This window comes from Plectrocnemia conspersa, unplaced genomic scaffold (assembly GCF_051122295.1).
Source record: "Plectrocnemia conspersa isolate PC_06_02 unplaced genomic scaffold, ASM5112229v1 ptg000012l, whole genome shotgun sequence".
Taxonomy (NCBI): domain Eukaryota; kingdom Metazoa; phylum Arthropoda; class Insecta; order Trichoptera; family Polycentropodidae; genus Plectrocnemia; species Plectrocnemia conspersa.
In genome coordinates this window covers 11,900,001-11,913,695 of record NW_028277176.1, presented here as the reverse complement: position 1 = coordinate 11,913,695, position 13,695 = coordinate 11,900,001, and the positions used below count along the sequence as shown (strand labels likewise).

General features: G+C 30.3%; 1 protein-coding gene across 4 annotated transcripts in view; it reads left to right on the top strand.

The window, feature by feature from the left end:
- Positions 1-2,283: 2,283 nt before the first annotated feature.
- LOC148228226 (F-box/LRR-repeat protein fbxl-1) overlaps positions 2,284-13,695 on the top strand; it is a 37,606-nt gene continuing 26,194 nt past the window's right edge. Inside the window, exons 1-2 of one of the 4 annotated variants that reach the window (XM_088199483.1) lie at positions 2,313-2,406; positions 7,959-8,018. In XM_088199483.1, coding sequence (XP_088055609.1) covers positions 2,377-2,406; positions 7,959-8,018 — 90 coding nt within the window. In that variant the 5' untranslated portion in view covers positions 2,313-2,376. Of the gene's footprint in view, positions 2,823-7,958; positions 8,019-13,695 lie in introns of all 4 variants that reach the window. The other 3 variants (XM_088199484.1, XM_088199485.1, XM_088199486.1) reach the window with 3 other exon arrangements.

Sequence of the window (13,695 nt, the reverse complement as noted above, 5' to 3'; positions counted from 1 at the left end):
TTCCATTGCCTTGTCCTTTGTGAAACCAAGGTAAGCTATAAAGCGACTAGATTTTATTAGAAACTCAGTACTAGATAAATTTAAAACTTCTCTCCCTCTTATTTTGCCCTTGACACAGAAAAGCTATTTTCCATTGTTCCTGAAACAATAAGTTTAAATTTAATAAGAACTAGTTCATATTAACTTTTGCGCATTGGGCAGATCATGCGTGTGTGCTTGGTAGCACAACTAATATTATACTTTGCTTGCGTTGCAAATGTTTTCAGGTTACGTTTTTCAAAAAAAGGACATTTTAAGAATGGAGCAAAGATCGACTTAAAATCATCCCTGAATAGATATTATACATATATTATTATTTTTCTATTACTGAAATTATAAACTTAAACCTAAATAAAATAGTAGTCTATGAGAAAAAAGCATCCTATTTAAAAACGCTCTTTCAAAATTATTAAAACATTTATCCCCTCTCAACCCCGCTCCGTAAAATATAATTTTACGAGTAGTTTTACTTAAGGTATATAATATAATAATACTTAAAAGTTAAATCGCATACATATACTTTATAAAGAATTTATTATATATGCAGCCATGGCGGTGCGTCTATACATGCTTTGTAAGCATTGCATCTTTCATCTTTTTTTATTAATTAAAAAGTATTTTAATATATGCACATGTTTTCCAATTTAACAACAAACCAGCCCGCTAATTATAAAAAATATATGGTTCCTATTTATCCTTATAATTAATATGCGGATTTCTTCCTGTATGGTAAAACAATTAGCCAAATGTCAGGTTTTCCCCGCCCCTTTATCTGGGCCTGACTGTTTTATTCAATTGGTATATTCAAATTACATTTGCTTTTCCTTTAGTGTTTAACTCTCTTTCTTTAACTTTCACGTGCCCATGCTATACTGCTTTGTCAGAGAATTTCGCAAGAGAGAAAAGGGTGAGTATACCACTTTGACAGAGCGAGAGAGCTAGGGCAAGGTGTCTTACGCTCTGACTCGGTCTGACGCACGCATCATACGGCGTTTCAATCGTGCGTCAGTATTTGTTTGCCTGTCGTCGGGAGCTATGTCGAAGCGCAAAATATTCCCGAGCTTCTCATTTATTTTTTGCCTTAACAAGTATATTTAATATTTTTACTTGGTAAATAATTTTAATCCAAGCTAACTTTAGTTTAAAAAATATTCATAGCGATGACCGAAAAAAATAATGATGAATCGGATCTCAAATTTGAAGGTGTAAAATTTCTATTGGATAACGCAGACGTGATTGAAATGTTCGAATCGGAATCAGACGAAGATTATTGCAATTATGAAGTACTTTTTACATTTACATTTGAAATTATTATTTATTATAAAAGCAGTAATATTTTTTTTTAGTATTTATAGTGCATATCAAATATGTCTGATTCATCGGAGTCTAATGAAAATGCAGAACATCCGTATGTTATCAACATTTTGTTATGATAGAAAAATATGACAAATATATATTATTTTGCAGGACATGGTTAATAATAAAAGAGAAGTCAATAAAGAGATGATAGTCGTCAAGGACATGATAGCAAAATATAATGGTACCAAGAGAAATATTATCACATACAATTTTTTCACGTCTATTTCTTTAGCTTAATGTCTATTACAAATCAATTTATTTTTTACTGTTACATTGAGGGAAGAAGTTCTTAAGGGATAAGTTGAAAGAACTGTATAGTAGTAAGTTTGCTTTTGCTGATAACATGTGTACTCAAATTATTATGCATCGATATTGTGCAAAATGTTTTATTTTTTAGCGATATGCTGAGAAATTCTTACATTTCTATGTTGATGTAAGTTTTTTTTTGTTTTATTTTATTTTTCAAAAATAAATAATAACTAATATATAAATTTTCTAAGCTCAATATGATAAATATGGGCTAACATAATAATATCATGTCGAAAAAATGTGTTACTGCCGAGTGCGCTCATATGATCTAGCTCTATAACTTCACATATAGGTGATCGGCTCAACGCTCAGTGATGGCATAAGTTATCATATAAGCCAACGCTGGCTCTTAAGTATAAAAACACTTGCCGAACCAAAACAAATCACCACAAAAAACAATGTAATATTCTTTGAGTTGTTTAAGAATGGTAAAATACTTTTGGTATGTGTAGAAAAATAGGTGTCTTAATAAATAAATAAACACGTGTCAAGATAATTCGTTGCTTTTACATAGTTTTCTGAGCTTATTGACATTTTGATTGAAATAAAATAGTAATCGATCGCTTCCGCGGTTACTTTGCGACCGCCCTATCAAGAATCTGATGGGGTGCGGGGCGAGGGGGCGGCGAATACAGTCGCCGGTCGCTGCGCCGTGCGTCTTGCGCCGCCATGAGCCTCGCCACCAGGAACAAATTCGAGGTGAGCGACCCGCTTCGGCGCGCGGCCCTCGCGCGGATCTGCTCGAAACGCTTTGTTTACCGATGGGCGCTTTGTCGGGTCGTTTATTTTGCGAGCCGTCTGGTCGCGAACAGCTGATCGGCGGCCATGCCAGACAGTGTTGTTGTTTTCGCCTCCGCCTCCGCCTCCGCCTCCTTTGTGTTCGGCGGTCGATCGAGACGCCCTTCTGCGTCTCCTCGCCGACACGCCAGCGTCAGCTGTCGAACGCCCTATCGATCGCCCCCCGTCTGCCCTCCCCTCGAACCGTAAACAATGACACTCGAACCGAGACGGACTCAGTTTGCATTCGGCCTTCGACCGTCGGACATCTTGCATTGTCTTAACAGACTCGGAGCTGACCATACCCTATCGCCTATCGTCCCGCACGATTCGAAATGGTGAGCCGAATTAAATCGATATTTAAATAACGAACGAATGTTGTCATCGCGAAAAAAACACAAACAATCGATTCTGTGCTCATAAATCGCCAGTCGATTTAAATTCAAATGTTGTCATCGTTCAACATATTAAATATATTTATTTATTCTAATTGTTGTTCTCGTTTATTATCGTCGTACGTCTTACGCTGTTATCGGTCGTGCGGCTCGTGCTCTTTCAATGTGCGTTTCAGATTAACTTAGCAATGTTTATGTTTGACGTATGCTCATTGTTGAAGTCGAACAAATGTCAAACATTTTTTATTACTCTAGCTATATAACTAAAAAACTACTGTTCTAGCTGTAAACATTGTTTGATTCGCACGTGGTTACATATTTGACATTTAGTTTGGATCACTCGTCGCGAGAAAGCCTAAATCGAGAGTTATTTTTATTAATTTGAAAAATATATTTTTTTTGACAAATGGCTTCATTGTGTATACGATACTTAATATGAATTTTCTGGAACAATTGTTATTTTTGTTCAAAACCCTTACAATTTTTGTTTTTATATACCTTTTCTTCCCACTTATAATATCCGAGGAGAGGTACATATTTGGGCCGAAAGTTCAGTTGCCACATTTTTAATTATAATTTGCTAGCTTTGTACAAAATTTAGCTCTTTTGTGTATCAACCTAGAATTTACCTTTGCTTTATCAAGCTAAGATATACTATTTACTTACTTTTCAATTTAACTTTATACCTTACAATAAAGCAAATGACAAATTTCGAGTCTCTATTAAGTTCTAAAAACTTTTTTCCAATTATGTTTTCATATTGGTTGTTTATTTTTAGTGAAAGATTTGAACAAATATGGGGGCATTCATTTAAACTCCTTTCCTCGCTGCTCAAATTTAGACACAAATCGAGCTTAATGACATAGTACATAGATATATAAACATATATTTTAAATATGTGTGTTTTTCCTTAAAAACATATGTTTTAATTAACAATATTGAAATGTAAATGGATAATACTAAAATATAAAATTTAAAAATAGGTAGTTGTTAAAATTGCTAATAGGTGTTACTTTTAAATAAAAAGTTGTCCATTTTCTATCTTATTTTATTAGTGTAAAATTTATATATGTTATCATATTTTATTACTTAAATTTGTAATACAGAAAAAAGTTTATATTTAAAAAAAAGCAAATTGATGATTTTTGCAGAAAACACATGGCTGTTTTCGCAAATACTAGAGTAATAGACTGGAAATAATAGGGTTAAAATGTATACATCATACTATGTAGATATCCAATTATTACAAATATTAAATGTACAATTTTTTTGATATAATGCATTTTACTAGTTTATAATATTTTCATGTTTATAATTCTGTTAATATTATATTAATATACAATATAATAAAATGTTACAATGTGAGTAAAAAATAAGAAACAAATAGATAAATGAACTAGGTTCTCCATCTATGTTTAATCATTAAATCTATTTCTATGAATAGCTTTATTTCTGGATAAGGCTTACAAAACCTTAATTTTTGTCAGCTAATTAATCTCAATGATATAGCACATTACTAAACTGAGCATTGTCGATACTACAAACTCCCTTTGTTTTCAACATACATCTTTAACCTGCAACATGAAATGATTCATAAAGTATTGAAACTTTTTAATATATCTGCAGTGAGACGTTGATTTTTTTTTTCAAATAATTGTTCCGTTGTTATTTTTTCTACACATATGTGGACTCCTCAAAACATCAGATAATATTCATTCAATTTCAAGTTTTCTGCCAATTCATCAATTTTATGTGTAACATAAAATCTTATTATAATTTAAGCTGTTTCGATACACTGCTTTACTATTTAGCCATTATAAAATTTATTTAGTTATTACTTGAATTTTAATTCTCAATATTCGTAATAAGGCATCAAAATTCCAAGGTTTTTGTAGCGAAAAACGTGTCACCTTAACAATGTACTATATTGTAATATGAAATCCTAGAACGATTAAATATTCCTTACTATTAACAGCTACAGAGAACATTCCCAAATCATTTGTAATTTAAGTAATACAGATAAGTTTATCTTAGGAGCACTCGAATATGACTCACTGAGTTTTCGCATACTATTTCGATCCACATTCGTGAAATCAAACACATTTTTTAATTCGGCAAACCGATTACTGAATGAAGTATCTGCAGATTTCATACAAGTATTTCATTTAATATTTGTATATTATGTTTAAAATATGTTATTGTGTATGAGTAACGTATTGGCATTAAGCTGTAAGGCTCTAAAAATATAGAATAACTTATAATGTCGTAACGAAATGATAAATTCTAAGTTATTATTACTTGAAGTCAAACAATACTATTTATTTAGTCGCACGGCAATAACTTTGCCATTCTGCTTATTACAGCTTTTTTAATCGTCCAGAAAGATTTTTTAAATTCTTCATTTATAAAAAAATATTTTTAATTGTAAATACAATCAAATTTATATATTAACTAGTGGGTACGTTTTTTCTTTCACGGTTGACAATGATCCTAAAATAATATGCACACAACTTTCATTTAAATAAATTTCTCAAACTGGGAAGTATATTTTTTTAATTTAAAATGAAAACATAGATGTAAGTAAATTATTTATTTATTTATTAAATACGATCATCATGACCTTACAGGTTACACCAAATGCGTCAAACGTAATATATTTAAATAAAACAACATTAATTACGATAAAAAAATCAATCGGACCAGCTCCTCATAGCTGATACTGAACCAGCGTATTAACAAACATTTAATGCTACCATTTCAACTAGTAATTTTTTATATTTTTAAAATATAATTGTCTTGTGTGACATTTTATTAAAATTAAATAGTGCCAAAAAATTGCGACAATATACAATAATATATACAAAATACTAATTTTTAGGTGAAAATCTATCAGATTTGAGATAAAATTACTTTTTATATACCCATTGGCTTTTGGTGATCAATGATCTAAGTTTATATTTCGAATATGTGAAATGATGTAAGCACTTGCTTAGTAAAATTATTTAGTATAAATTAAATACTTATTTATTCTAACAAAACAAGTTTGAATAAAAATTTGTTTTAGATATTTGGTCACATTTTTATTTAAGTTAATAAATTTTTCTCAAGAGACCCAAAATTCCTGTTTAAAAGTAGTTAATTTTATCTGGAAATATAAATTTACTGTTGTAGGTTTTATATATTTATCGTATAAATATATAAAGTATAACATACATATATTTCCATTATATATATGTTATATTTTTAATGAAAAATTTCAATAAAAAAGCAATGGAAATCGCAATAGTGTTGACTAATGTATTGTTATTGTTTGCCGTATTTGAAAATAAAAATATAGTTCATTTGATTTTATTTTATTAAGTCTGTAACAGTTAAAAATCTATTTTAAATCTATACAAAAATAGAGTTTATTAATTTTTTTCATGATTCAGTCTGTGTCAGTAACAATTCTCCATACATATTTGGGGTTATTTAAATGTATAGAAAAACTCGCGCATCAAGCCGCGCAGTGAGATTTTTTCTAAATATAAATATTTTTGCTCACTACAGTTTAAGATAAAAATTATATATGTATACTGTATTTTTTGTTGATTAGTGTATAAATACGTGTGTACTCACTCACAAAGAATGTTTGGAATTTCTTAGGGCAGAATTTTTTTCGCGTTTTCTTTGTTCCCCCTCTTCGTACGCTACATACAGAATGAACCAAAAAATCGAATCGCAGAATAGCGAAAAACGTCGATATTTCCACGCCATGCATAATACATAATGCATACAAAACAAAGACAATCGCACTCGTGTGACACAATTGATAAACGACGACCGCAATTATTAGTAACAATTATTACAATTTGAACAGTCCGCTAATCGCTTTTCCCGTTGTAAGTTCACACAAGACGTTTTTAATGTGGGTATAATACAACCATCCATAGTCTGACTGTTATTCACCGGAAAGGCACAAGAGTCAATTCGACCGAATTTTCCGCGCAGAAACACTTGTGGCTCAGAACGATTTTCCCGATTACCAATTTTCTCTCTCGGATGATAAAGCGCTTTTCCGAGAAGTGAGCGACCTTCGCTGAAAGTACCGCTCTATATTATTAGCTATATGCACGCTCATTATCATGCAAAAATTGATTTTTGTCATAGTTTCAGTTCAAGGCCAGCACTACTCTTTCATACGAGTCCGAATCTGAAAATATATCGCGCAAAAGTGTTACAGATGTTATTAGTCGTGTATTGTGTTACTGTCGTACTCGAGATGAAACAAAAAGGTTCAATGTCATGTATGATGCTTTTGCTCTGTGTATATATTATAATGTAGCGTTGCTTACGTTGTGTTTTGGTTATTAACTTGTCTGACGGCGTGCTAATTCCTCGTATAACGTTTTGAAGAAATTATCTTTCATTGAGGCAATTGTGGGAATTGATTTCCCAGTATAAATATTCAAATTTATTCGGTACTTCCGAATAATTATTGTTATTGTATTTGTGAATCTACCGCTGTAACATGACGGGCGTAAACCTTAGGTGTAACTATACCTCAGACAAACCAAATTATTAAAGCAATTGGAGCATCTGTTTTGATCAATTGTTAATTATTTATAATATACAACTGTCCCTCGATACGTTATGGATACATTCCATGAAAAATCGTTTAAATCGGGGCAATGAAAATTGAATGATAAGTTGAAATCAAAAATCGGATGTAATAAAAATATCGCTACAAAGTTTATTATTAATGGCAATAATTTAAATAGCATATTTTGAAAATCGTGTAGCAAAGTAATTTAAAATTTTAATATAATATGTTCCTTAAAGAATTATTAATGATAAAAAATTCTACATTGTAAAAAAATAAGAATGATTCTTTCTAAGTATAATCACGGAATCTGTTTTTTTGTGTTATTTAGAAATGTTCTCAAAAAGTAGGTACAAAAATATGCAGTGCAACGAGAATATTTTCGTTTTATATATTATCTTTAAAATCTTTTTTTTTTATTTGTACCCAATTTTGTATCTTAATTCATAAATATATATTTATGTATATGAAATAAAAGCATAATTTTGTTGATTCAGATCGACGCTTCTCAATCTGCTGCAAACGAAGCACCGGCCATGAGTGCGAGAGAAATTTGTGTATTTTATTTTATTTATTTATTTATATATGTTGTAAACTAAAATGTCTAACCATAGTGACTAATCGAATTTATTTACGATGCTATTCTTGCACTTAAATTATGCAAGTCAAAAACACTCATTGGACACATTTCATCGTTACGCCATTCGCTGCATGTGCATTATTTTCCATCACGTTAAAATGATTCATGAATGAAATGCTAATTATTGCATTAACATTTTAAAAAACCTTGGATTTAAAACATAAAACACTTAATTGGTATTAACAATATTAACAACTACTGACAAAATTCTTTGAAACACGAGTTTTTAATCTTTATTGACTTAATCTATTTTAATTTTATTGTTTATTGTTAAAAGTAACGGGCAATTGATAAGTAGCTCACATTTTATTGTATTTGCTTCTAATTTTAAATATTTAATCAATTCAATAATTCATATTATCATTATTTATATTTAAGTCGCAGGTTTTAAACATTATCAATGTGAGGCGTTGATAATGTTAAGGGGTAACTAAACTCATGGGCTACTCACCATCTGTCAAAGTTGTGTGATTTATATTATATTATATTCCTTCTTGTTTTACCAATATGAAGAATTATATTATAAAATAATTGCCCCCCCCCCCCATATTTTATATTAGGAGCCAACTTAACTAAGTCATTGTTTATTTATATTTTATATATATGTATAGATAATACTTATATTATATTAGATACAATTGTATCACCTAATTGCAAAAAAGTTAGTCACCCTTCAGGTCACCTTAGATTTGCTTATATCGCTATCAAAAGGAGTTATCACTTAGATAAGTCCAATATAATCAAATTAGTGAACAATGTCAGGACTAGAGATTCCAACTATTCGAATATCAAATTATATATAAAAGTAAGAATATCATATTTAAAATTATAATTTATTGTATAACAGCGCTGTCCAACTGGCGGCCCGCAAACTTACTTTTGCTGCCCGCGAACCATGTCATATTTTAAATGAAATTTAATAAAAATGAGTTAAAAAAATGACTGGTAAACAAATTATAAATGTCCTTTATTTAATTTTAAAATATTTCATTACAATTTATTACTAATACTATTCGAATAGTTGTTTAACTATTCGAGTTGTAACCTCAGGAACGGTTTTCGGAAAAATATATGGCCGGAATAAAATAACTCGTTTTCAGGCTCATTGATAGCTTTGAAATCCTGACTTTTTAGTTGACCTATTTATTCGATGATCTGCATAAAACATCGTCTTAATACTTGGTTAGTGTATTATTTATTCATTTATTTTATTAATTCATGTAGCTAATATAGATAATTGTTTTTACAATAAACAAATATAATTAAAACATACATACAAAACATAACATAAACAATGATGGAATAGCGTAGTCCGTAACTTCTCAGACTAGTAACTCTGAGGTTGCGGGTTCAAGCCCCGGCAGCGGCACTCGAATTTTTATTTGTAAAAATGCTCTATTATTTAAAAAAACCGTCCCAGCTGCAGTGACATATATTGATTATAGATTATGTAAAGCACATAATAATTTTTAATTAATAATATAGATGTCACCAATTCCCAGACTGGCGGTTAATACTTACTTGTAGGTATTTATTATGTCCGATTGACTTACTCAGGTGCAGATTTGCTCGTTGTAATGCATTGGGCTTACGCCTGTCATGTTACAACGAAAGATTAAATAAAAAATAAACATAATATAATTCTTTACATATTGAACAAAGGTGTTTCTTTATTCCATTGAGGAAACCCGCTACATTTTCATTTTTGCGGATTGTCATAGGAATATTAATATATAAATTCACACTTCCGTATAATATTCCCCTGGCCGTATTCGTTTTCTTATGCCTAACCAGGGCTTTTTTTGTCATGTAACGCGGTGGAACGGCATTTCGGCACTCGTTACCGAGCGTTCCGAGACACGATTTTATTGCTTTTGACGTGAATTTTTGAATTCTGAGAACTGACAATTGTTTTTGCGCCCTCCTATTGACCAAAATTCGGTTTGAATACACTTTGACCAATAATCTCATATCAATAAATTTGTCATATAATTTTTTTTTATTTTTTATGCGCTTCGTGGCATAGGAAAAGCTGCTTTAAATTCAATTTAAATGATATTTGAATATAATTTTCTTTAGAAAATGCTTGACAAGTGAGTTCCGGCACCTTTTTTGTTTAAAAAAAGCCCTGTGCCTAACTATCTATTTCTAGTACTAAATCTATGTACATCTTTATTTCTTATTAAATATTAAAATACTTTCATATTATTTTCTAACTTTTATATAAATTCTAAAACATTTCTTCAATATTTCTTGAGTATACAACTATTTTATTTTTATAATCATGCTTCTACAACTAGTAAATATATCTTTATTTAAAACTACTCTCGTTGCCCTATTTTTATAATTTTTGCAACATCGTCTTATCTAACTTATTAACCATATACAGTGAAACTTCGAATTACGAGTATTTTGAGATTTTTATTTTGCATATTTTGAGAAAATTTATTTGACATACGAGTAATTTGAGTTACGAGCTTCGTCACGGAACGAATTAAACTTTCAAGTCAAGTAGGATAATAAAATGCTATAGTTGATCTTTTATGTATGTAAACATAACATAGTTCTCATCCTAGACAATATACCTATTTTTTTGTTTATGTAATTACAATGCTCCTTAAAATTTAATATTTTTTCTACAATTACTCCTAAATATTTAATATTTTTCTACAATTACTCCTAAATATTTTATATTATAAACAATTTCTATAATATTATCTAACATATCTTTATAATTAATAAACATACGATTATTTTTATTCTCATTTAGTTTAAGTACATTATTTGTTAACAATTTTTTTACTATACTTAATTCATTATTTAATTTATCTACAATTTCTTCAACATTATCACATATACAATAAATTAAAGTGTCGTCTGCAAACACATGTATGTATTTTACATTTTTCGATATTTATTAGTTATATCATTATTTATATATATATATTATAAACAACAATGGTCCTAATTTGGACCCTGTGGTACACCGTTTTATTATTTTCTCTTCGGAATATGCATAATTTACTTAAATTTTTTGCTTTCTCTTTTTTAAATAATTATCAAATCATCTTAAAACTATTTTACTAATACCTATAAACTCTTTAACATTATACTTCTGTCTATTGTTTCGAAAGCTCTCTTGAAATCCAAAAAACTGCTCCAATGATTTGGTTCGTATCCTTGACCAATAACTTATTATTTATCACTACTTGTAATGCAGTCTTAGTGGAATGTTTTTCACTGAATCTCGATTGTTGTTCACACAGATTTTTTTTGTGTAATAAAAAAATCCCTTAATTCTTTGATTACTACTTCTTCCATCACCTTTTCCATACAAGACAACTTGTTAATTGGTCTCATTTCCTCAACATTTTTATTTTTTATTTTAGGTACATGTATAATAGCATTCCTTAAATTATCAGGTATTTCTCCTTCGGAGAGATTTACTAAATATTGTAATTTAGTTCCAAGTATTTCTCATGTGTCTTTAATTATATTTACATCCAATTAATCAGTACTGATTCCTCTTTTTGATTTACAAATTATGTTGTGAATTTCTTCTATGGATACTGATTTAAATTCTCCAAAATTTGCATTAAATGATTCTTTATTGTATTGTACTAATTTATTAAACTGGGATATTGAATTCACAATTATTGTTTTCGGTTTTCTTTAAGGTGCAAATGTTTAATTTGTAACTCATTTGTGTTATATGTTACAGTGAAGCTAGATTTTCATTAGTATATACATATAATTTCAATAAGAAGGGCAGCTAAAATTAATCAAACACTAGCTTTATAATTTCACTGGTCAACATCAGTGAGGCTGTATTTATTGACTGCGCGAATTAACCGGTACACGTACGCTCCGAATATTTTGGTCTCAACAGATTATGTGTCGTCCTACAACTATTTTTTTAAACAAAATTTGCTGATCGCATGCAAGATTTAGAGCGACATATAATTTCACTAGCACCTGTCAGGTAAAATATATTTTCAGTAGTAGAAATATATATATTTACCAGTGAAAATGTATTCCAATATGATTTCATTGAAATGCCAGTGAAACTATATTTTCACTGTAACATATTATATGTATGTATGTACATACATACACTTGTCATCGTATGCTATTATTGGTTGTCATAAATCTATTCCTTACTGCAATGTGTGAAGCCGCCTTTACGTCACCATTTCCTCGTCTCAACTCTGTTCGCAAATTATTCAAATAACTCAATGACGCGCCCGGGGTCTCCGACCCTCCGAAAAGCGCATTCGATCCCGGGACCCTCGCAATTTTCCACTCGGACCCGCGGGCAGGGGTCGCCAACCTTCGACGGCGGCTGCGATACGTCTTTATCGATTGAAGTGCTTTTTTTGAGGAATGTTGTGGGAAAAAAGGACAATACACTCCGCCGCGTGCGAACGTTTGTTTTATAGTATTTGAAACTTTTGGGTGCGTAGATGTGTTTGTGTGTGCAGAAGGAAATTAAATATGTGAAGCCGCTCAACTGCGAAATTGCCATTGTGACGTGCATTTCCGAAAATTTCATGTTTTAACCTTTGAAACTCGCGATATGTGAATGTCTATATTTTAAATGCGTATAAACATTGTATAGACTAAACCGGAAAATTGTACTTATTATCGGCTTATCTTTAAAAAAAGTGTCGTTTGTTAATATTTATATACCTATTGTAAGAGTGACTGATCCTGTTGGGATATTTGGCCTATTTTAACATATCATATGTTAATTTTAAAGCAACCGTTCGAGCGAACCTAACCGACTATGTGACATGCGTACATATTGTTAAATTATAAACCTTCGCATTTAATTTTCTTATTGACATAAATTTACTTTTAATATACGAAATCCGAGTGTGAAATAAGACGCATTTCAGGTTGCGCAATGACTATTTATCAATTAATTTTAATTAAATAGTAAATCTTTTTCTTTTTTGAGACTCATCAGATTTCTAAGAATTTATAATATTCTGTTTAAAATATTTTTTCCATAGAAAAAAATAACATGAGTGAAGTTGTTTATTACATGAGGCATGTTTTCAGGAAATCTTACTCTTTTTTAAAATTCGTGGAGGTATTTCTAAAAAATCAATGTTTATAGTCGGGGAAATTATTTAGCAGTGTGTATAAACTAGACGGCTTACACAGTCAAAGAAATGAAAAACATTTCATGTGGTTGATCTCTAAAAATATCATTGATAGTACTTTAATCAAGCACTATTTTTCGTACTCGTATAGTTCAATATTTATTCAAAGTTTATTACACGTTGGTATGCAATATGAATTGCGCCTGTTATTACGACTTATTTATTATCACGGTATAATCAAGGCGAATTTAAACAGTGAATCGAAAAGATAGCTGAGAAAGTTAAAAACAAACTCACCTTTAAATTCATCATCCACGATCGTTTTATAGCTACAAACTATTCCGCGGCATATTATGGCTAATATAAGTAAAAACCTTGAGAATTATACTATTTTTGCGCCCGCCAGGGAGGTACTGTTGGTAACGGAAGCCAGGAAACGGTTTGGCGTGAATTAGATTTTGGTATCCAGATCACGTCGGTGAGTCA